The sequence below is a fragment of the Anomalospiza imberbis genome, chromosome 1 (genome assembly GCF_031753505.1).
Source record: "Anomalospiza imberbis isolate Cuckoo-Finch-1a 21T00152 chromosome 1, ASM3175350v1, whole genome shotgun sequence".
Classification (NCBI taxonomy): domain Eukaryota; kingdom Metazoa; phylum Chordata; class Aves; order Passeriformes; family Viduidae; genus Anomalospiza; species Anomalospiza imberbis.
In genome coordinates, this window is record NC_089681.1 from 46,968,000 (window position 1) to 46,992,832 (window position 24,833).

At 39.1% G+C, this 24,833-nt stretch overlaps 1 protein-coding gene across 1 annotated transcript in view; it reads right to left on the reverse strand.

Moving 5' to 3' along the window:
* LAMA3 (laminin subunit alpha 3) overlaps positions 1-24,833 on the reverse strand; it is a 106,340-nt gene that overhangs the window by 7,029 nt on the left and 74,478 nt on the right. Inside the window, exons 43-67 of the mRNA XM_068190621.1 lie at positions 23,130-23,210; positions 21,670-21,776; positions 18,956-19,006; positions 18,429-18,580; positions 17,778-17,888; positions 17,566-17,677; positions 16,824-16,991; positions 15,487-15,683; positions 14,614-14,730; positions 13,945-14,096; positions 12,489-12,630; positions 11,792-11,891; positions 11,293-11,409; positions 11,030-11,209; positions 9,071-9,213; positions 7,852-8,025; positions 6,554-6,705; positions 6,293-6,455; positions 5,682-5,815; positions 5,048-5,195; positions 4,063-4,182; positions 3,027-3,151; positions 2,556-2,676; positions 1,284-1,424; positions 414-544 (exon numbers count right to left, since the gene is read on the reverse strand). Coding sequence (XP_068046722.1) covers positions 414-544; positions 1,284-1,424; positions 2,556-2,676; positions 3,027-3,151; positions 4,063-4,182; positions 5,048-5,195; positions 5,682-5,815; positions 6,293-6,455; positions 6,554-6,705; positions 7,852-8,025; positions 9,071-9,213; positions 11,030-11,209; positions 11,293-11,409; positions 11,792-11,891; positions 12,489-12,630; positions 13,945-14,096; positions 14,614-14,730; positions 15,487-15,683; positions 16,824-16,991; positions 17,566-17,677; positions 17,778-17,888; positions 18,429-18,580; positions 18,956-19,006; positions 21,670-21,776; positions 23,130-23,210 — 3,339 coding nt within the window. The remainder of the gene's footprint in view (positions 1-413; positions 545-1,283; positions 1,425-2,555; positions 2,677-3,026; positions 3,152-4,062; positions 4,183-5,047; positions 5,196-5,681; positions 5,816-6,292; positions 6,456-6,553; positions 6,706-7,851; positions 8,026-9,070; positions 9,214-11,029; positions 11,210-11,292; positions 11,410-11,791; positions 11,892-12,488; positions 12,631-13,944; positions 14,097-14,613; positions 14,731-15,486; positions 15,684-16,823; positions 16,992-17,565; positions 17,678-17,777; positions 17,889-18,428; positions 18,581-18,955; positions 19,007-21,669; positions 21,777-23,129; positions 23,211-24,833) is intronic.

A 24,833-nucleotide genomic window follows, 5' to 3' on the forward strand; every position in this document is an offset into this window, starting at 1 on the left:
AGTATGATTTAGGAGCTTTTCAGTAAATTGTCTCTTCTAACGTCTAATATCCGCATAACAGATCATTATTGAAAAAACAGACACAGCATTTGCTTCTTCCCTGGTCCTTTACAGGGGGCACACATGAAGGTTATGGGAAGGGGAAGACCTTCAAAGACTTCGAAGCTCCATCCAGACAAGAAGTCAAAACTCACACAACCCATAAAAGAAAAGCATAGTAGGGTACAGCTGAAACATACCAGGTATGAGCCTGCACATTCATAGAACAAAAGTCTCCTTTCCCTTCATTATTTAGCTACCCTCTGCTAGAAGAGACCATTTTAAGCTGTTTATCTAAAGAATTAGTCCCACAAAATTTGAATTTCCTTTCTCCAATCACAACATATAAGAACTAGATGAAGAACTGGACTCACCTGTTGCCTGTTTTTATTACTGTCACATAATGCATTGACCCATCTTCATATTTTTTTTCCAGTTTAATTTCCTTATCTCGTATCTTTGCAGTTACAGAGCCAGGACTCAGAAAGATGGAAAGAACATCAGGCTACAAAAAAATCCCACAAAATGATCAGCTAAGTAAATGCAAAAGCCTTTAGCTCTTGCTACTGACATTAATAGAGCTCTCAGTGGGTGCCAGTAGGCAACAAATTTTCTTACACTATAACTGCATTTCCCAGTCATCTAGCACCAGATGTGTACTAAGTTCTGCATGATGAGCATAGCATACATTTCAAAATACCTCTGCACTCTGAATAGCAAACATTTATTTAAAATACTTGCTTATTTTTACAAAAAGCAGAGGAGCCAGTTCTCCACTTCTCAAATACCTGGTGTGCACTCACTTCTTAGCTCCTCCAGCCAGCCAGAATGGGGTTCTACTTAAACTTCCCTGCTTTCTGAGGGATCATAGCTAGAACCAATCCCTTTCCTCTGCCTATTTGGACATGGTAACATTTCTGTGTGGGTAGAGTGCCATTTTGACTTGAGAAAATTTCCAGCCAATCAAACAACAGTTTTCTTACTGGGATGGTGGTGTCAGATGTGTGAGCAACTCTTTGGAAGGATCTAGTTCAAAGCTCAGGTACTCATCAAACTACTTGTTGGCCATGTGAAGAAACTGCCAGAATGCATTTCTTTGACCTATGACATGAACGATGCCACACTCAAAAAAGGCATTTCTTACCTTAAAATACAGGAGTCTACATGAGACTTGTGATACAAACTGAAATGACGGATTCAGAGATAAAACCCATAACATATGCTAAGTTCTATGTGTTTCATACCCGTAGGTTGTAATTTAAGAGCGTTCCAGTAGAAGATGTTGTCTGAAAGCCAAAGCCCACTTGGAAATCCTTTGGAAATGGAAAATCTGCTGCACTAAGGCTCAGTGTTCCATCCTTGGAGAAAGCTGCAGATCTGACAAGCTAAAAGAGAGAAAAATAATGATTTCAGTTATTTTCCTCTTAATCAGAAGAAAAGTCAATATGAGACAAAAGCTGCCCCACTCAAGATAATTGTGATCAGCTCCAGTCAAAACCAAGCACAAGGCAAACCTCAAAAAACATTATTTCAGTACAGAACAGACTGTCAGAGCTGGCTTCACCATCATTAACTATGGTCTGAGAAACTCTAAAAAGAGAGAGGAAGCTTGCTGAGAATAATGAGCTGCTCATCTCTAGCAACTGTGGTTTTGAAAGTTTTCACATTTGAGGACACAAAACTGAGTAGCTGGAAGAATAGTTAATAACTATGAAGCTGTGCAGATGAGCTACATAATTCTACATAATTGAAACTGTGTGAGTCATGGGACACTTTTTAATAAATGAGAAGATACAGAGAATGAAGATTAGATCCTCTGCAAAGGTAGTCTGTGAAGAAAATCGCTCAGTGAAAGGTTTAGATGCCACAAGTAAAAGAAAATAAGCACAAACTTTCAGTGCAATACTGTAGTAAAAAAGGCAAATGAGGTCATGCACCATGTAAGCAGCAGTAAGTAGAAGCAGAAGAATAGTTTTCATCTCTCCATGCAGCACTAGTGATGCCAGCACTGAAATGTCATGTTGTCCCATTTTAAAAATAACATGGCAAAACTCAAGGATTCATAGAAAATAATTACAAAACAACCAGATGAGTGCAGCCTTAGAATGAGAGACTTTGATGGAAGTAGTCTTTTAAGATCTTTTAAGAAAAAAGGCTGAGAGGTCATTTAATGAAGAAGGGTAAACACCTTGGCAGGAGGAAAGATACAGAGTAGTATTAAGTATTCCAGCCTAATTAATAACAGGAACTGGAAGCCAACAAGCTTACATGGTAAATACAAATTCCTAATTGTAAACAGTATTAAATAAGAGGGTGGACTATGTGCTGTAACAAGCTATCACAATAGGGCTGGTGTCTCTTTTATTTCTCCATCTTCACGCCCAATCCAGGTCCTTTTATTGCCATCACATGTTAACCAAATATAATTTTTGACCTAAGCAAAACATAATGGTCCAGGATTTATAGACAAACCAGTCTGTGAACTCAAGCAGTTTTTGAGGTAATGTATTAGTTACCTTCCAGTCATCTGAACATTTCTTGCTGACACCAAAAGTCTTATCAAAAACAACAGATGCAGTGCTTGGGTTTTTCACATTCTTCATGCAGCCGCGGAATGGAGGTGTGGATATATTAAACCTGGTTTAAAGGAGGAGAAGGAAAAGAATTCAGTAACTTGGCATTTCAAAGCACACACCACTACAGTAACCTATAAATGCTGACAATATAAGAAATAGAAAAAGAGAACAAGAGCAATTTTTCTTGTGTACACATACTCATGCTAATCAAACCCAATCTTTAGGATGAGCTACAACAAAGATCTCACCATTAGTCAAAAATCACGGATTATGATCATGTATTATACACTTGGTTTTTTTATGTCACATTAGATAGTCAATACAGAACGTGAAAGAAATTGTGTAAGGAAAGAGTTTAGATGGAGTTTCCTGACAAAGCCAGTATATTACAGTCTTTTTACAGTTACTCACTGTTCCCGTAGAAAAGATGGAACTCCACCTAGGTAGTACTCAGTGAAATTGAAGACTTGTATGTTGGCTCTAATACCAGGACTGACATACACAACTTTGTTTTTTCGGTCAAGCACCAAATTAATCTGAAATACATGAATAATGAGAACCACTTCACTTGGCAGAAACAAAAATCATTTACCTGATTAAAAGTACCCCTACAGAGCAGGACACAGTGATATTTTTTTCCCTCTCCTCTTGTTTACTAGTGACTTACATCAAGGACAACTGCAGTAGTTCAAAGGTAGTTTGCAAACTTTGGGCATTTTGTCAAAGCAAGGAAAATGTTCAACTATCCAAAAACAAGGTGAGGTTTTATTTTCCTCTGAAAGATTGCCCTTAAAACACATCTCACCTAAGATTCAGATATTGTCTTGTCTTTGCAGCTGAAGATTCAGAAGCTGCTGCCTGATACAAAAACTAAGTCAGTCAGCTGGCTGAAGGTAACTTAACCCAATAAAGCATAAAGATTCCTTGCAGCAGACCCTGCAGTTTACTCTATTTAGCTGGAAATATATTAAGGGGAAAAGGGAGAACTAACCAACAAGGAAATCAAAGGTTAACAATGTCTTTATGATTTCACTCTGGTAGTGCTACAAAAGAGCTGGACTGAAGCTAAGGAGACAAGCAACAACAAAGTCTGCAAAAGAGTAATCTCTACAAAGATCAGCCCACCCTGAAGAAATAAACCCTTTGGTGGTGAAAACACTAATCTAAATATGAAACTAATGCAAATAATTGCAACCTCCACAGCTATCTTTATGTAAAGCATTGCTCTGACAGAATTTTTCCTTTGGTGGTTTCACTGTTAAAACTTAACTATTCACATTAAAGCAGGACGAGAGAAAGATTAATTTTCACATCTCCAAACTAGTCCCCAGTGACTTGATTTCCTCACACAAAAGGAAAACTCCACAACTAAACTTTACAACAGGACAGTTTCAGTTAATGTGTATTTTTCCAAATAATGATCCCTTGATTCTTTAAAATTACATACTTGTTGATATGTTCCATCATTTACAGTTTTTTTGGCTTCTACTTCTTCTGGAGCTTCAGAGTCAAGTTTGTATCTAAAAACTGTATGACCATTTCTAATGAGCACACTGATGAACTGATCCTGCAATAAAAAAAAACACCAACACAATTAAACTGCCACAATTTCAGATATATATTTCACTGTCAGAAGAGTGATTTTAATGAAGCTATCTAGCTGCTTCTAGAAAGTTTTTCGGGGAAAGGATAACACAAAGCCTAAAACTTACACTAATCAATCATAATTACTTTAAACTATTATATACAGATCTGGTATCAGCTCCAAATCTCTAGAGGACTTTGTGTCATTTCAAATGTCTACTGACTTTTTGCAGCATTGAAAAATTATCGAGAATTGCAAAAATTATCCAGTGATTGCAAATACACCTACAAGATTATTAGATAAGTAGCAGCACTGTGGTTTTGAGCATCTTTACAGGTATAAGTCATCATGTCACCTCCTATATTTCTTCTTACTCTGTTTCCACACATATCTAGATTTGGAAAGAGTGCTCTTCCAGTTTTGGAGGATTTCAATATTCCAACGTTGGTTTGATCCCAATTACATTCCTCCTTTCCTGCCCCCAGTTCTGAATTCTCTGCATGGCCTAAGGGAGGAGCTTCTTGGAATGAATTTTCACTCAGCCTTGACAAAATGAGTATTCGGCAACCATGGCAGAATCATTGAATATCTCAAGCTGGAAGGGACCCATAAGTCCAACTCCCTGTTTCTTGCACAACTACCTAAGACTAAACCATATGACATGAAACACACAACTATATCTACTAATTTTCCACACAGATGAAAATAACATTTTTAAGACACCTTTACTAACACTTAACACTTTTATTTCCTTACAGTTATTACTATATCTAACATGTTCTTTAATAAGTAAGATTTTTAAGATGTTCTTGCACTACAGAACAGACAGAAGCATTCCACACATTACCCCATTTGCTGCAAAGAACACAATGCCTTCATCTGCAGTCGTCTCAATTGTCTGCTCATACCGTACTCGTTCGCCACTTCTTTCTCCCACTGTGACACTGGCATAACCAGTGCCCTCAAAATAGCTTTGGTCAGTCTCCTCTTTATACCTGTAATAATTCAATGTCACAGGTGTGAATATATGTGAGCAAAAACTTATGCCACATGGACTTATTGCCATTATAATTTGAAAAAAGCTTAAGTCAAAGCATTTGGTATAGGGCCAAATTCTGATCTAAACCAAGAGAGAAAACCTTCCACTGGCTTCTGTCAAAATCACAAATGGTCTTTAGAGAGGAAATCATTAATGACTGTATTTTTTGAACTTAATGTGATATTTATTTTATAAAGTAGACAAACACATTAGTCTACAAATTGTGTCTGGATTTTATGACACTTAAATTTAAACAGATTGAGATTTACATAGATGTGAATGGTGTCATTACTGAGGATTATCTCTAAGAAATGCAATAATGACCAAGAGTTAGAAAAAATCACCAATTTAGCTACAGTGGTAATTCTTCTGGATGTGAAAAACAAGAATTCATAACGATAAAATCACAGAACTGTGAAACACTTCTGTGTTCATATCATACCTTCTGCAGGGTTGCACTTCAGTGGTGTTGAGATTAAAAGTCCTCTTGAAGTTGTAAAGGCTGACAATATGCTCATTTAGGCTGTTTAATTCAATGCAGCCTTCATAACGAGGATAATTGAGATTATCTGGAGGCTGCAAAACAGTGTCATTAAAACTATTTCATCAACATCAGCTAACAAAATTTGACATTGCTAACTGCTAAGACTTACTGCAACAATTACTAAGACACAGAATATGACATTCTAAATATGTAACAAAAGATACTACATGCTTGTATATAATATCCAAATTATCTGATATGACCCTAGGTGTAGTGCAGTACAATTTGAAGTAGAGTCACATGGATTGGGAACAGTATTTAGCAGGGTTGGACAGGTTTCATGCTTTCCTTGGCAATGAAATATCATCATGCTCCTTTCTTTGAGCTCTAGTATGGTACAAGCCAGGCAGATTCTGTAGGAAGTAGCATCTCCTTGCATCTCATCTATTCCTACTGACACAGATAAATTTTATACATGCTTTTGAAAGACTGCTAGGTCCAATCTTTACTTGTAAGAACAATGGGATGATTGACACAAAATATTTTTAAAATGCTAAGAAACTCTGTACCCTAAAATCTGGTGGGTATCCTCCAACATAAAAGACAACACTGCTGGGATCAAGATTGAGGAGCATGTCACTGTCTCCACTGCTTGCACTCCTAGGGCTTTCATAATCTGGAGATATTGATGTTGCTGCTTTGATGTACTTCAGCTTTGCATACTGGTAAATCCTAAAACCAAAACAGACCGGCAGAATATCACATCACGCTAATAAAAGATGTTGTTAGCAGGTTTTAAAGAAGATTGTTGTACACTGTGGGTCTTATACCTTTCAAATGTAACTTGATCCATAACAGCTTCCTCAGGGTTGCTTTGAGTCACCAATGACTGCACTCTCACTTCACCATCACCACCTCCCAGGTTATAGACACAAGTAAGGTAACCATCTTTCACAGCCATACCAATGTAGTCCTTGGAAGCCTAAAAATAGTAAGCAAATAATAATTAATAAATGATTAATTATAATTAGGGTAAAATACAGCAGAACTTCCTCAGAGACATCATCATGCTGTGCATGAGTCATAAGAAATCCACCCACCTAATGATGAGAATTAAGTTTATCAGTTCTGGGAAGAAAAAATTGTAATCCTATAAGTTGCATTGATTCAATGAATATAGTTATTAAAAAGTCATGTGTGAATTTTTGTTTTTGTAACAAAATATCTAAAATATTTTTCTCACTTGTAACATCTCCCAGCTAAAGCTATGAAAACATGACACCTTTACTAAGAATTAGACTCAACATCTGTGACATAAAAAAGATGTTCAGAACAATATGCAGTGAAGAACAATGGTTCCTACTGAGGTGACTGGGAGCAGTCATTTTCCCCCAAAAATCATATTTTATTTCTTCAAGATACTGTATTTCAGAAGTAACCATTAAAATCCTTTCAATGGATGTCCTGGCTAGTTATTCAGAGGACAAAAAAGATGAAATCCAGTGTAGAACAAATACCTCTAAACAGCTTTCTGTGTAGGCACAAGGCTTACTACGGTTTACAGCGGCTGTCAAAGAACAAGACTAGAAACCACATGCAGGAAATTTTTTAAATGTCTGATGGTGATTGAGCAAACCTGAATGCACAAGCAGGTCTGCATTATTCTGCATATTCAGAAGACAAAAATATTAACAGCTGAAGGGCTGAATTTTAAAACTGGAATGATCACTTTTTTTTTTAACCAACAGAGAAACTCAGAGTGACTTATATTGTGAAAAGAGTCAAAGCTCTGAGGCAGGAGTTGGGCTGAGTTTGTGCTGACTGCTGCAGAAACTGACAGGTCTGATAAGAATGTATGATGGGATCCATGATGGAGAAGTAACTTCCATACGAGCAAAAGAGCAAAGCATCAAAGGACTCAGCCACTTGTTATTTCCTTTGCCAGGGAAGGAATGAATATAACATTTCTACCACGACTTAAATGCAATTTTAAAGACAATTTTAAATGCAATTTTAAAAACAGGCCAACAGTAGCTACAAACTTCATTTAGAATAGATCACTTCCCATCCTTTTCTCAAAACATGATGTCTGGTCTTAAAATCTGATTAAATACCAAAATATACCTACATTTTTATTACCCAGGTACAGGACAAACCTATTTGCCCTCTGCTGGGTGTCTGATCTTTGCTGAGGTCTTTGGATAAATAAGGAAAGTGAAGTATAGCCCTTTAGATCTTCAAGGTTGCTTGGAGGTCGAACTTCTACACCAGAGCTGCCATTGAACCTCATAGGAATAGCAACCTGTTAAGAAAACCAAAGTTGAGTAAGTTACAATTAACTATTGCTACTACTCTTGTTTCACTGGTGTGTTTAATTGCAAAGTAACCCATTACACATCCTAATCATGTTTCAGCCATTAATTACCACAGATTTGGACTCTGATCCTACCAAAAAAAAAAATTAGGAAACAGAGTGAATAATGAAGTAGTCTGTATTATCAATACTTAGCACAGCACTTTTTTGTTCCAGACATCAATTAATCAATCCTTACTGTGCCTCTGTCAAGTAACTGTTACTTTCAATACACGCTCAGGGAAGGATGTGCCCTGCAGTTCTGAAGAGCAAGTCTATGAATTATTTAGATTGCCTACAAACACATCCTGGTGCTTCACTTAGTTGGACTTGACTGTCTGTTGGGAATTACAGTGCACCTCTGATATTATAAAGAGACATCCTATTACAGCTAAATACACCATGATCACAGATTCCTCTTATTCACTGTAAATCTCAGCTATTTGTAATGATCTCAGGGACGGTTCTTAGTACCTGAGACCACACTATCACTTCAGCAACTACAGCAGTTCCTTAAATGAGAAAGGGTAGTCTAATAACGTACCAGTAGCCAATTTCTAACATTCTGGAGCAGCTGGAGTAACAGGGCTGCACAACTTCTTTGGCAGCATCAGCTCTCAATTGACCACGCATGGGTGGAGGGCCCTGTCTCTAAGCAGCAGAGCCAACTCTGTCCCTGCTGCTAAAGCCACCACAATGTACCTTGGAAGGCAAGAGGCTGCTGTACAAATAAGTATTACAGAGATGTCCTGGGGGGAAAAAACTAATGGGAGAAAGATGTAGCAGGATGCTATTGCATCCTGTCATTTTTATGCATGAATTATTATGCTTCCCATCACCACAGTTACTTCAGTTGCTGGGTAGTGCTGTTGAATTAAATTTATATCTGGTCTTTCACATACATTGAAATAAAATGATTTAGAAAGAGGAACAAAAGTACTGTTGTGTATCCAAACCACTGAGGTCAAGCATGATTGCAATGTTCAGGACAGACCTTATTTGCAGCATCTCTTGCCTGCTGAATCAGCTCTCTTATGCGATCTATGTTCTCAGAGATGTTGCTTATTGGCATCAGCTGTTGGTTGATACTCTTGATCTTGCTGAACAGATCTGGAAGTTGGTTTGTCAAATTTTTTACTGCAATGAGAGAAAGCAAATCATTGATATTAAAAAGGAGGAGGAAAACAAGATGCAAAAATATGGTATCACTACACAAGTATCTGAAAAGCAGTGGACAGGGTAATGACAAAATAGTTTTGACTGGTCCTACAATATTAGGAAGCTCTCACTAAAAATAGCAGTTTATACAGAGGTTATTGTACTCCTGAAATTTTTGGCCAAAGGTATTTGCAGAAGCAGTCAGAATCAGCAATTCCAAAAATGTTTTAGGTAAAGGTCCAGAAAAAAAATATTAAACAGAACAGCAATGTGGTCTCTGACATTATTACCCAGTGGCTGTGGATGCTAGGGGAGAATGAGGATAAAGGAGAGCAGATAGGACTCAGGTTCATAGCATCTCCTACTGCCACTGTCAGAAAGTGAATAATGGGGTAGGCACACTGCTGGCCTGAGTAGGGCATGAATTATATTCTTGTGTCAAGGTTGCTAATCAGCCCAGTTTAGTAGTGAGTCTTACAGTATCTGGCCAAGTTTATTTCAGAGAAAAGAAAATATGATGAGAATTTCAACTTTCATTATAATAGGAAACAATTTCTCAACTCCTGTGGCTGCAAAAAGCCAAAACCAAAACAAAAAATCCCACCCTGAAAGTATTTACAGACTTCAACCCAATGATGCAGAAGGCAAATAAAATGAAATCCAGACCTTTTGTTTTTCTAAATATGACTTATAAACCAGTTTTGTAACTGCAGGGATGACTTACAACCCTGCAATACCATGCAGGACTAGCTCTTGTATTTGTATTATTTAAAATGTTCTCTTCTTACTTGACTTTATCAGATAAAGCTGCTGAAAAGATGTAAAATGAAGCTGTTTGGGAATGTGATTGTCCCTTATTTTGTATTCAGCACTGGCTCTGTGCAATTCTTTTCACTTAATTTCAGTTAACAGACATGTAGCCTAAGGTAATTGTCTAGGGCCCTTCTCTAGCCATTGCAGTAGAAAATCACATAACCACAGAGCAACTGAGGTTGGAAGGAACCTCTGGAGGTCACGGTGTCCAACCCCTGTGTTCAAGCAGAGCCAGCTAGGTGCAGTAGCCCAGAACTGTGTCTAGGCAGGCTTCTGAATATTCCTGAGGATGAGACTACATAACCTCTCTGGGCAACCTGTGCTAGTACTCAGTCACCCTCACAGTAGAAGAACTGTTTTGTCACGTTCAGATGGAATCTCCTGTCTTTCCAACCTTTTACCCCAGGGCTCATGCAGGCTCATCTTCAACTTCGTGCCCACCAAGACCCCCAGGTCCTTTACAAAGTTTTTTCCAGCTTGACCACCAGCTCAGCCTATACTGGTCCATGGGTTTATTTCTCCTCAGGTGCAGGACTTCTCCTTGTTGGACTTCATGAAGTTCCTGGCAGTTTATTTTCACAGCCTGTTGAGGTTTGTCTGGATGGCAGCCTGACCCTCTGGTGTATCAGCCGCTGTTCCAGTTTAGTGTCAGGAGAAGACGTGCTGAAGCACACTCTGCCTCATCATCCAGATCATTAATAAAGATGTTCAGGATCAGACCCAATATTGACCCCTGAGGTCCTCCATTAGTCACTGACCTCCAAATCTTTAGAGACCAGTCATGGCATTACTTTTAACACATACCACAGAATGGCCTGAGTCACTTTCTGCTGTTCCTGTCCCTTTCTACTGGCCATAAGAGAAGTTCAGAATACTAGTTTAGGGTACGTGTCTAACTTTTGAGTGATTAAAGCTTCTGCTGCAAACTGGCCATGTTCACCCTTACAGCGATTTGGCAGGTCCCACACAGCACATGCAATACCTGAATTGTTTGCCTCCATCAGTGCTTTATTGAAGCTGGCACTCTGTGTGCTTCCATAGTTACTCTTAATTCTTTCCACTTCTGCTTCAATTGGGACCAGTTCACCCAAGACACTATTGGTAACAGAGTTGGCATTTTCTGCCATGTTCCTTGCACTGGTGATGATGCTGTCAATGTCACCTGAAACACACAGAAATGAACATGCAAATTCTTACAGTAACAGATCAAAGGGGCAGGCCAGAAGTGATCCCTGAGTAACAAACCTCTGTTTATCCCATTGAGATTGTTTTGAGCAGTGACAAGATCAATTTTCAGTGCATTCGTCTTTCCATCAGCGACATCAAGTCTTTGCTTTAGGTCTTCAAGGTTAGGACCAATAGCTGCAAAACAGTGAAAGCCCCATGAGAATTTTAAAGAAAAATATCAATTTTCTGTTGGACAGATGATGTTGCAGCACTTGTCTACACTCTTACACAGCTCATGCTGCCACTGAGCATTGAGTCCACTTCAAAACAAGTACAAGGCAAAGAATTTGCTGGACAGGAGGACTGCGAAGGTGTATAGCATAGCAGAAGCCAGAAATCTACGTTCTTGCCTTTTTGCCATGGGAAATAACCATGACAAAAAGTCCCACTGTAATGGAAGTCACATTTTTTTGTTGAATGAATGCTGAAGGGCTTTGCTGAGATGTGAAAACTTATGGTTCAAGGAAAGTTTATCATGCTGTGTCAGTATTTCTAGTACCACTTTCTTTCTTAGTACCTTGCAATGTCCTTTTGGTCTCCTGTGCTTGGTCCATGAGTGCACTGCTCTCAGTTTTTAACCTTGCAGCTTTTCCTGATAGGTCTTCTCTCTTCACAGTCTGACAATAGAAGCATGGTACTGTAAGATCACTTGATAATTACATTAAAATTTAAAGAGTAAAAGAGAGAGCCCAATCCAATTTAAAGAACCCCCAACTCTATTGAGATCTCATCTGAAGAACATAACCTTTAGCAACAACTACCCAGGTTAATTCAAGCATACTACAGCCTTGGTCTTTAGCAATATTCAGATGGATTTTAGGGCATTAGGAGGAAATTACTAGCATACAGCTGTTGGATGTTGTATCTCTGCTGAAAAGCTTGTGGACATTAGTAGTGCAGAGTAAAAGAGAATACCTGAAATCACTTGCAGTGATTACCAGGCTTGCCTTGTAAGATCTCTTTATTTTGCACTGAAAGCAATGGTCAGTACTCATATGGGCAGTCCCATCAGAAAGGCAGTAATTGGCCTGGTTAATGCTGAGCCAAGACTAATTAATCAACATGCAGAACAGCAACTCATATAAAAGGACACAGAAAAATAAAGCATGCCAAGACACACAGGCGTTTGATTTCGGGGCCTCTGCGATAGTTAAAGAAAATAAAACTCCAGTTGTAACAAGTTTACCATGATTTGGCCACTTACGGACACTTACCGATAAAGCTGAGTCAGCTGCTTTCCCAGCTTGCTTGGCTGCCTCCTCTGCTGCCTTGATGGCACCAATAATATTGTCATAGGCAGTAGAAGCTTCCACAGCACAGCCTACCAACTCGTCCTTCCTGGCACTGTTCTTTATTCTGTGGGAAAGAGGGTGAAAAATGCAGCCTTCTTCCAAGGCTGTGAGATGGATTCCAAACAGATCTGAACTCGGTATTTTCTAAGTAATGCCAATAGAGAAAATGGTTTTCAATTAGATCTGTAACTTCATTCTACAAAAATATCAAATTTGGAGATAGACCAACATGGAAAGACTCTTCAGAAGACAGGATAAGTTCAGGCATATGGAAAAGCACAGCTATGAGACTCCAAAGCAGCCTCCAAATTTTAAGACAGAGAGACTTTACCAAAGCATATGGTTAATAATAAGGCACCTCAATCACAGCCCTCCAAATACAATTCAGTTAAGAGGAATTCAGAGAACTGTAGATGTCAGATCATCGAGCAACTACAAGACCTTTTGTGTTTTCCCCAAGAACCAGGAGAGCAGCTCTGGAATCAGAAACAACAGACAAAATCTCTTCTACCCACTCCATGTGAACTATACAGCTGTCCAGTACTAGCTGCCTTGTATCTGTGAGAACAGTGCCTTCTTAATTGAAAAAAATCACACTGAAAACTAACAAAAAAAGTAATGAAAATGTGGGGTTTTTACCCAAGAATTTTCCAGCCATGTTAGGTATTTTGGAATTTAATTTTCTGAAATTTTCCAGTTGGTGCAATGACAAAATGCGAACAATTTGCACAGGGAAGAATAAATCAGGATTTCACCTTTTTTTTTTTTTATTTTGCTCTGATATATCACAGAAGGCCTCCAAACCCCCTCTCATAATTCCAATGCAAAGTACAAATAATGGAGAGAGAAGCACTTGATTCTTATCAAGTTTATAATATTTTTGCTTTTCTAGAAGATTTCTTGAAGGATAAGAAAACTAATGAAGGTCTTTTCCTCCATAGTGCTGAGCAGGCATGTCTGAAGACTGCCAAGACAGCCATTTATTCCAATTATTTGCCTCAGTTCTTTGATACCATATAAGCGTCCCTGAGTACGAGTACCTGAAATAACTCTACAAAAAATATGCTAAACATCTTCCCACTCTGCATATGAGGATTTTCTCTTGCTCGTAAGATGTTAATGAAGTGTTTGTACAGTAGTATAAAACAGTATTATGTGGGTTCACACTTCCAGGGGGAAAAAATCAGGCAAGATACAGGAAGATCTCCTTTTTGGTGAAAAAGAGAACTTCTGTATATCATGAAGAAGCAGAAAGAGACCAACTTAATTTCTCTCTAGCTTCGCAAATGGTTATGAAAAAAAGTGAAATTACAGACCATTACAACCACTTTTTTTTGTTATGTACAAAAATTGCTCATTTACAGGAATGGCAACATACTCTTCCAGTTGTTTTGCCAAATCTTGCAAAGATTTGGCATGTTCCTCGGCCCTCACCACCAGTGGTTCTTTGCTTGCTGATGAGAGATTTGCCACTTTTTCATTCATATCCTTCCTTGCTCCATCCAGCTGAGCAGCCAGGCTTTCGTATTCCTATGGTTTTAAAAAGATATAATTTTATTTGTATGTGTACATATCTCATTCTGTCCATGTATACTTCAGTGTTACATATACCTTGCACCTGAGGAGACAAAAGGGAAAAACATTCCCTTCCAACTTACTCTGCAGGTTACTGGAAACAACTGGCAGTCATTACATTATGCTTCCAGACCCATTACATAAAAGCTGAGTCAGAGCAAAGACCCTTCTAGCCTAGTATCTTGCTCCTCTGACAGTGGCTAAAAGCAATTAACCAGAAAGAAATACAAGAGTAGCACAATTGCTTCTGGTACTTCTCACAGATGTTCTCCCATATTCTGATACCTGCAGCTCACTGTCTTCCTCAGACACATCACAGCCCTCAACAAGCTTCTCTTACAGAACCCTGTGCAGGCAGGCAGACTCCTTTTGCATCCAGGATGGGCTGTGAGATCCTTTCTTTCTTGACTGGCTCAGATAAGCCTCATCTCCAAGAAGATATTGGTCTTTTTAACCTTCTCTTAAACTTTACCTGTTTGCTCTCTTGCAATAATCCAAGTACACTCTTAGCTTGTGTCAGGGAAGACCGGGCTGAGCTCAGAATATTCAGGACACCATTCTGTTGCACGTTTGCCTCCTCAATCCGTTTCTGAGGAAAAATGAGAAGTTGAACAACATGTGATTTAGTTAAGAAAAGGGGCAGGAAAAGCCGAATCTTGAAACCAAAATTTTTTAAAAATCAAAATGAAACAACAAACCCAAACCTAATCTAGCTGGCAGTAGGATTTTCCAAGGGTACAATCACTTTTTTTTTCTTAAATGAGTGTGCTAAACCACTGATACATTTCAACAAGACTACAATTAAGAGAATGTGTCCTGCAGCACACACTTATTCCTTGTACTATTTCACCAGCTCTAAAATTCAAATACTGCTCAGTAATAACAGCTGTTCCTTGTCCTGATGAGACCTCAGAAGCTGTTCTGTAGAACACTAACCCCAAATAATTCAACAGTATTGCACCCATTTTTGCTCCCATCTTTCATGGCTGTTAAAGCTAAATACTTTGAAGAACTTACTATGAAAAGTACATCAGCGTCAGGAATTTGGTCAAGAAAAGGAAACAAAAGCACTAGAGGCAACTGGAAAGAAGTGCTGGGAAGAGACTCTCCTTCCCTGTTCTCATCAGAGCTATGTCTTGGTCACACTGTTCTGGTCACACAAAGAGACCATAAGCAGCAGTACACCACATTTACACCCGTCCACACATCCATCAGAAGATGGAAAGAGACCCTCAAGAAAGTCTAAAGAATTAGTGCTGCTTGGCTTTGTGAGGTCAAAAGCAGCAACCAAAACCCTTTCTTATTTTCTGAGGTTTAATATTTTTCTCCTGATCCCCAATATTACCTTAATGTCTTCTAACAGAACTGTATTGTCTTTGTTCAAGCCTTCAGCCTGCTTGATTTGAGCTGTCGCATCATTCAGAGCTTCACGAAGGTCAGTGATTTTGGATTCATATTCATTTAGTGCATCCCTCACAACTTTAATAAGCCCACGATTTTCTTGGTGGTACTTCTGTAGTTCATTCTTAATACGTGCCAGTACTGCAGTATCAGGACCAGAAAGAAAAGTTTTGTTCAGAGAAGAAGCGGGCCAGAACAAACTTCGCTAAAAAGGCCTTGGCATTTAGGATTATAAAGTTGTACTTGTGTGAACTGAGTATCTTCTGCAATGCTATTTTCAGTGCTACTATATATATAGTATAGTATAGTATAGCAAAGATACTATTCAGCATCTCGCTGGATCAAATCTGCTCACTAGTTTGCTGCTGCAGACACAGAACACAGATAAATGTTCTCTTAATTAAGTAAGGATGATGCTGATCTGAAAATACGAATTTTCTTTTTTATATGGAAATAACATAATTTCATCAACAATTTCATCTACAATGTAGACATTTACAACGGTGCTAGTTATCAAAGCCTCTTTTGTAATCAGTGGAGAGATACGAGCACATTTAATTTCAAAGAATATAGGAACATGAAAGATGTCAAATTAATCACACCCTTTAGCATGCCCATTTCATTGCTGACAAAATAGGATACAGAAGAATCACTCAGAGGTAGGTATCAGTGTTCAAGGTTGATGGAAATTAACTGTCACTCATATGGGCTTTCACATTCCTCTGCTATGCCCCTGGTTAGGGGACAAGCCTGCAAGTTTTCTTGATGTCTCCACTGTCTGGAATCAAGTTTCTGAATGTCCCAGGCAAACACTTGCAGAGAACACGACAGGGAGTACAACTAGTGTAATTAGAACTCCTGAATCTCCTCGTCCTTGTATGACCTGGCCCTTGGACTACTCTAGCAGCTTCTGAAAATCTGTTAAATTAAACATGCAATTCCTCTAAAATAACTCTATGTACCACTGCCTATCTCTAACAATACACAGAAGTATTTAATAGATGTGTTAGGATTGGCTACATCTTTATTTTACTAAGACTGATCTACAAAAGAAGGATCTACTGGGTTTCTTCCCCAGGTCAACCCATTTTCTTCCATAACACCCTAAAAATGCCTTTAAATCCCCTCCAGAACCACCACTTTCCTGTTGACTAACAACAGCTACAAATCTCAGGGATACTCTGCAAAAGGCCGCTCCCTCTACTCCAACCCAATCAATAATTCTTCAGATTTACGACTGATCTTTCTAGAAAGTCAGAAGCTTAGAGAGCAAGCACTTACACCGCTGAGCTTCCGTCCGCTCCTTCTCTGCCTCAGCTTGAAGTTGGCCAAAGTTGCGGCTCCGCATCTCCGCCATCATGCGCTGAGCTTCGGCCAGTTCTTCAGAGGCATCTCCCAGGGGCAGGTTGTTACCTTCTGCGTTTGTGCCAGCTACCTGTTCCAAGAGCACTGAAAAAAAGGCACTGTCAAAGCTAAAAACAGGGTGTGCTTAAGCCTATTCAAAATGTTCAAATGACAGAGCCAGCATCTTCTCTGAGATGGATCTGCTTCATTAATGAATTCAGGAATAGGCATGTCTTATTTTTTCCTTAATAAACAGATCCATTTTCCATTAATTCTATTAAAAGTATCCCATGATACACAGAGAGAGCAAGATGGCATTGGCTTTGAAATTTGTCCCAGATGATCAAGTTCACTGCAAAAATTTTAAGCTTCTAACTTTAAAGAGCCCAAGATAACAACCCAGAACAAAGCTAGACTTGAGTCAGGATAGTCAAATTTGTTGCTCGAAATGTCTCTGTAGTGAAGCTTCTCTGTCCATTTTCACTTCATAGGGAAAGTAGGGTCCTAAACTAACATTATATATTAGATTTCTAATAGGAAGAGTGAATACTACAGCTGTGACTAAATACTGATTTACAAAGTTGTTTTCTAAGAAAACCTCCTATGCGTAATTAAGAATATTGTAAATAAGCGGAAAAGATGATATAAAACAAAACATGAGTTAGAAATTCCTTTTTACCTCGTATATTGTTGACCACTATTTGTATTTGTGAAACCAAATCCTTTCCTTTCTGATGAGTTTGGCCAAAATTGTTAAATAATCTCTCAGCTTCTTTGTAGTTCATTTCAGCCTAGCAAGGGAAAAAAAACTATTAGATTAAAAGTATCTGGACACAGCATACTAATACATAGTCAGGAGATATGTACTTTTAAATTGATTTGGTAAGTCACCTTTTCCTGGAGAGCATTAACATCATGATTTAGTTTACTGAATTCTGTCTCCAACTCATCTACCTTTGAACCTTGATTATGGACAACAGAGTGGTAATTGTTCAATAAGACCTGAAAAGAAAGGAAAAAATTAATCCAATAAATCACCCACTGCACAGCAGACAAAAAGCAAAAATTTCACTGGATTAAATCTTTACCCAAGGTAAATAAAAGCAGAATTACTGATATGAAAACTGAACAATTCCTTCCCAAAACCTGGGGTTTTTATCTGTGAGTACAGCAACTGCTATTCCAACCAAATAACATTTTTTAGAATGAATTTTTCTAATAGCAAGTGGAATGTTAGAGGTTTTCAGTAAGGCAGAGACACGAAATGCTTGAAAAAGACGTAGCTAGAGGGACACCGCAGAGGTGTAACTTCCAAGGTGAGCAGGCCTCAGAAAAAGCAGAGATACTGATTCTGTTTCCCAGCATGACATGGAAACCACAGCTACCATCTAACAGGTGAAACCCAGTACCACCAGCATCTGGTATTTGGAATCCAGGGTTGATGTACGTCTTCTTGCAAGTGACAAAATTATGGCAAAGGTTCCTGGGTTCATTGCCTATCCACTTAATCTGAAATCCACTTTTCTGTTCCTGTGTGCCTACCTTTAAATCCTTGATGCGTGTTTCCAGGTCTCTCATCTGCTCCAGAGTGTGAGAACTTGCATGGACATTTTGCAGCTGAGACTTGACGAGCTGAAGCTCGTCACCTATTGTGCTCAAATCCTTCAGCAGTGTAATCACACAGCTGTCACAGGCTGGAGGGAGCAGTGGAAATCAATACATATCACTGATATTTAACACAGAGAACATTTCACTGAACACATTAGTAATGGTGGAAAAGCTTTCAAGCTTGTCACCTGGTGCTGCCAGAAGAACAAAGGCAACAACAAGGCCTGCAGCATCAAGGAAAGAGACTTAAGCCAGAAGTAAGGAGGAGGCTCCATTTATACCTGACTAGACGAGCACCTCTTTAATAATTTTTCCAAGTATCTGGTTGAATGTTTGCTTTTAAAACATTCATTACAGGATATCTCAGTCCTTTTTAAACTATGTCACCCTTGAAAGAGTCAGCAGTATGTATTCAGAGCCAGCTGAAAGTAATCCAAGTGCAGTTCTATTTTATCACTTACAGTCACAATCTTCATTGGGATCCACATCTTTTGGTTCATTATTGAAACATTCTGAAATCACAAGAATGTCATTAGTAACCAAAGTCTCCTTATGGAAATACTGCTGCATTTTTCCCTCACTTTTCATGTTTGGCAGCCATTAAAACATGATGCTGCCCTTTCATAAATCCATACCCACTGTGAATGAGCCGAAATGCTTAGATGGCTTGAGAACATTCAACTCCCACTAATGCCTTGATGAAAGCAACACCTTTTCCACCCCTGAAAGGAAACCTACTGTAATCCTACAATATATGCTACTTGGATAGGAGCAGGAGACCCTCTCACACCAAGTATGCCAAATGTATTGCTAGAATTTGCCTAGAATAACATCACCAGGATTAGAGACAAGATTATATTGTTAAAGCACTTTATCCAGGACATAGGTACAAACCCCTTTATCTACTTCAGTATCCAGGTTCAAACCACAGGTTCTGATTCCCCAAGGAATGTCTTACCCACAAGGAACTGAGAAATATTTATGGCTTTCCTTCATGCCTGTCACAGCTTGCAAGATTAAGGTATTAATCAAGCTTGAGAGAAATCCAGTGTGTGTGCATGGATGGAGGCACTGTATGTAAGACAAGGCAAGCAGCTTGGACCAGAGATAACAAACATTGCCCTCAGACTTTCCAACAAGCCTGCACAGGTGACTTCCTGTCCAATGCACTCTTCTGTTTGGTTTTTACAAACCCTGTTATAAGAAGTTTAACAGTCTCCAGGTGCATGTGGAGTAACATCCTAGGATACTAACTTCTAGGATGCAGGAGAGGAACTGGCTCCTAAAAATGCCATCATATAGGACAGGAATTTCCTCATCTTGATGCCCAAGTTCCTTTTACAGGCTTGGTCCCACCACCAAGCTCTCATCTCCTCTTGAAAATGAAAAGGGCCATGCATCTTGGCCAAAGATCAAACCTGATGATCTTGAAAGTATTTTCCAACCTTAATGATTCTATGCCTTTTACTCTAAGGGAAAAGGACGCACTCAGTATAGGCTGCCACTGTCAAGAGTAATCAAGAGCTTGCAACTTGTGAGAGGATACAGTGATAAAATTGGACCTGAACTTTACCAGCAGCGTGAAACAGCCTGGAACAAACTGCCCAGCTGTGCCATTTCCTTTGGCACTTGCACATTAAGTCATCGGGAAGTTAAATGGGATTGGTAGTGATCAGTGCTGCCAAAAGGAGACAAATCATAAAGAATATATTTTTAAGAGAATGAAAGAAATTCCTCCGAAATTCAAATATCTGTGCAGTTCTGCTGTTGTGTAGTTCAGCTAACAGCAGGCACATTTCAGCTGTCACTGTGAAGTACCAATTAAATAAAACTATTATTACAGCTTGTGCACCAACAACATCAGCCAAGAAATGGTGATGTGCTGGCCAAGCGCCAAACATCACGCAAAAAGAACCTGCTAGAACATGATCACAGAGGGACTAATTCCTAATGCAGAGAAAGAGACAGCTGATCAGGAGGTGTAGTTGGAGGAAAACAAACTGGCTTGTTGAATATTGCCCTACGGATTAGTTTGTCCTAGCAAACTGTTGCTTCAAAAAAGAAAGGAATTATAAAACATCAAATACTGCTTGGATGCGTTCCATACAAGGTATAATAGAGATGTATTACTTCAATGATGAAATATGAAATGAGAACAAGCTATTGAAAAATTGCACCAGCTGCCAACAGCAGTTCACATCACCTGCTGTTTTTCTGATTTCTGTGGCCAAGGAAAGACAATGGGTTCCCTGCAGCTACTAGACTAGACTGTAGGATGAACAGCACTGCAGAGAAATGAAGAGGATAGAAATATTTGGAGTTATTAGTTGGAAACTTCACTAACATACAAGGAAGAAAATCTGTCTACAGGGAAGGAAAACTGAAATGTTATTGGTGAATGAAAATATGGGAGAATCAAGGACATTTCAGGAGCAGTGGCCTCTGTGTTTCTGAATATAAAGGAGTATCCCAAGGCACTGAGGTGAATCAAGGTAAAGACACTCTGAGGAATATAAGATCAGGCCCTTTACTTCAGAATTCTAATAGATAAAGCAAATATATGCTCATGGCATTATGTAAGAGCTTACTAGTAGTGAAGTACGTGTGTGACTGATTCTGGGAAATTATGGATGTTTTAGCTAGAAGAGCAGTGTAGCAGGATTTATAAAAGAGCCTCCTGAGTCAGGTTCTAACTTCCACTGCAAATGCAGACAGCTTGGATACCTAAGACGGCAGTGCCTGAGGCAGACTCTGAAGATTTCACTAAACTGTGCCAAATACATTTTAAAAAGGCATTTTGAGGATGCTCAGTTTCCTAAATCCATAACACAGACTGGCAGGACACAATTTAACCCTGTCAGCAAAGGTACCATGATATATTTAAAAACACAGCCATGAAACCAAACCAAAATAAAGTCAGCAGTATTTATGAAGGAAAATACAGAACAAAACTATTTAGAAGGGTAAACCTGATGATTCAGGGACAGCCCTTCTATCATTGTGGTGTTGTGTTTTAGGAAATCTTACATTTTGTAAAAAATTATTTACATTTCTTGTAAGTCTAGATCTTTCTTTCAGTTCAGCTTATCCAAGTACCTTCCTTCTTTGCTTCCCAAAGAGAAAACAATGCTCCTTTCCATTCAGAACAATGCTCCATTCACAGGCCCTCACGTACCTCCAGTCAGGTGGTCACAGCTAGCCAGCTGTCCATTATTATTACAGTTACATTTCTGACAGAAGCCTCCATATTTTTGTGGATTTCCAAAATATCCAGGAGCACAGCTAGATAAAGAGATACAAGTAATTTTTATTAAATTATTAAATAGTTGAAGCTAATTTTGTGAAATATACTTTCCCTTGAGATAAAAACCCAGTTATTCGCCTGAAGAAACTTTCAAGAACTTTTGATTTCATGTCTTGACTTAGAACGAATATATTTTTGGTTTACAGTATCCTCTGCACTATGCTAAAAATATCTTTGTGAGTGCTGAAGAATTTTTTTCTAAAAATAAAAGAACTCCCACAGTGCTCTTGCAGGAATAATTCACTTAATCTGACAAGAATTTGACAAGGTTTAACCAAGCCAACCATACTATTCTGGCCTGTGATACCACCAGAAAACACGTACTGAGATTTCAAACAGCAACAGCACTGAATGACATCATCACCCTTCTGCTTCATGACACCCCCCTCTTGCCTCCTGCCAGCAAAGCAGTCTGTGTGACTGATCTCTATATATTTTAAAGGTAAAATATATTGTTCAGACTGGATACCTAACAGTTCTAGAAGTCACTCAGTGGGAAGACCTATAGGGGTGATAATGCAGGATCAAAGGGCCATGATGAGCAGCTAAGGTACAGCTATACCTGGAAGAGAAAATACCTATAACACACAGATTAGACAGGGTCAAAGGCACCAGACTTGGAGGACAACACCATGTCCTACTGCAGGTCCAGTCTTCAGATGGGACATCATGACTTACTAGCTTCAAATTTCTGAATGAGACAACACCACTCCATTACACTTCAGTTCTTTCTGGATTTGAAACTCAGTGAAATTGGTTCCCCTGCCTGCCTGAAACTGCCATGCTGTTCCTCTATTGCTTTGCCAGAATGCTGCAATGCTCCAGCAAGAGACGGCTTCACACATTGGTGTGTGTAAGCTCCAACTGTGGAGCACACCAGGATGATTTGGGATGAAGGATATGGTGCTAAAAGTTACATGGTTGCTGTTTGATAAGACCATTGAGGCACCATTGTATACACTGGAGGAAAGAGAGGAATGTTTTTAACTTGAAAAGGGGTGAAATAAGAGGGAGTCATTATTACCAGAGTGCAGGATGAGGCAAGGCATAGGGCACTTCGGCAAAGAGGCAGACACCTCTTTTCAGTAAAAATGGTGTAGTCAATCTGTGGAGAATTGCTAACATTTCCCCAAGGAGCATTGGGTTTGTGACTGGAATTACACCACAGCACCACTCTTCAGCAGCTGTTCATGTAAATAGCTACTCCTTATGGACATGCATACTGTGCACAGGTGCATGTCCATATGTCCACATGTGTCTGTCCCAATACAGGCATCCCTCTTTTTATTGTGTCTCTCAAAACTCTTGGTTTTGAGAAACAGGCTACTCACCGTTCACAACGAGCTCCAGTGTAGCCTTCTTTGCAGAGACACTGGATTTCTTCACCATTTGCCACACAGCCAGCTGCAAATCTTTGAGAAGAAGCAAAAATATTATTGTGAGCATGTGATCAAATAGGTTTTACACTCTAGAGGTTCAGTTTAATGACTTTCAGATTGAAAATTTTTTACATCACCAAATTACTTCTCAGCTAATTTAATTCCCTCTAGATAATTTACTGTGACTAATTCTTTGAAGTTTCATATTTTTTTGGTGCAAATCATTTCCTTAGACTCAAAAAATTGTAATTTCCTGGCCCTATAGACTGAGTATAATAGTTCACTACCCAAAGCAATTCCTAAAATAAATCTTAATAGTGATGTCATAAAACAAGTCTGGGTAGCTATTTTATCTTAGTAGGCAAGAATCAATAGCCTGTGCTAGACAACATTTCCTCATGTTTGTACATATCCTTTCCCTTCCCCTTTCCCTTTCCCTTCCCCTTCCCCTTCCCCTTCCCCTTCCCCTTTGCCTTTCCCTTTCCCTTTCCCTTCCCCTTCCCTTCCCTTCCCTTCCCTTCCCTTCCCTTCCCTTCCCTTCCCTTCCCTTCCCTTCCCTTCCCTTCCCTTCCCTTCCCTTCCCTTTCTCCTTTCCTGTCCTTTCTCCTTTCCCTTTCCCTTTTCCTTTCCTTTCCTTTCCTTTCCTTTCCTTTCCTTTCCTTTCCTTTCCTTTCCTTTCCTTTCCTTTCCTTTCCTTTCCTTTCCTTTCCTTTCCTTTCCTTTCCTTTCCTTTCCTTTCCTTTCCTTTCCTTTCCTTTCCTTTCCTTTCCTTTCCTTTCCTTTCCTTTCCTTTCCTTTCCTTTCCTTTCCTTTCCTTTCCTTTCCTTTCCTTTCCCTTTCCTTTCCCTTTCCTTTCCCTTTCCTTTCCCTTTCCTTTCCCTTTCCTTTCCCTTTCCTTTCCCTTTCCTTTCCCTTTCCTTTCCCTTCCTTTTTCTTTGGATGAGAACATTAAAGGATATTTTTTATGTAGGTAATGTTGTTTAGGGGTTTTTTAACCAAGGCAAAGTAGAGTTGTGCACAGTTTTTGGGATCCCAAGAATCGGGTTAACACAATGAACTTTTTTCTCTGCTCTTTCAAGGAGATTTGTCTAGATTCAAAGTTCAATGTTTGTTAAGGAGAAGGCAGGAGGTGAAGCAGGGCCATGTTTGCTATTTTTATTTTTTAATCTATGAACAGTTGGATGAAGCAAGTCTGTATATCAGACAGAGGTCTGCACTAAGAATTACTGGAATTTGACTGGATGGAAAATTGTCAACTCCAGTAATGCCAGGTGGGGTGCATTTCCTACGTCAAGAATGATATTCACCACCCTAATCTGCAGTTATGAAACTGAAAAGGTTTATGGTCTCCCTAGATAATTCAGAGCTCTGAAAGCAAACGATGACTAAAAACATGTTCAGTCAGCCTCAGGCAAGCACCTGCAGAAGAAGCTGTCAAAACCAGATCTATCAGAGAGTTCTCTGATAAATGATAAACCTGCCTATTGTCTGATGGTGTAAATCTCTTACTTAAGGTTATGTGGTGTGTGCTAATGCACCTGGCAAATACCATGTGGTGCCTTTAGCAATATATAGCTTAGGGTTTGTTTGGTTTTTTTAAAATTTGATTTTATTTACCATGGTTTAGGAGAGACCAATGATGACAATCTGGCTAAA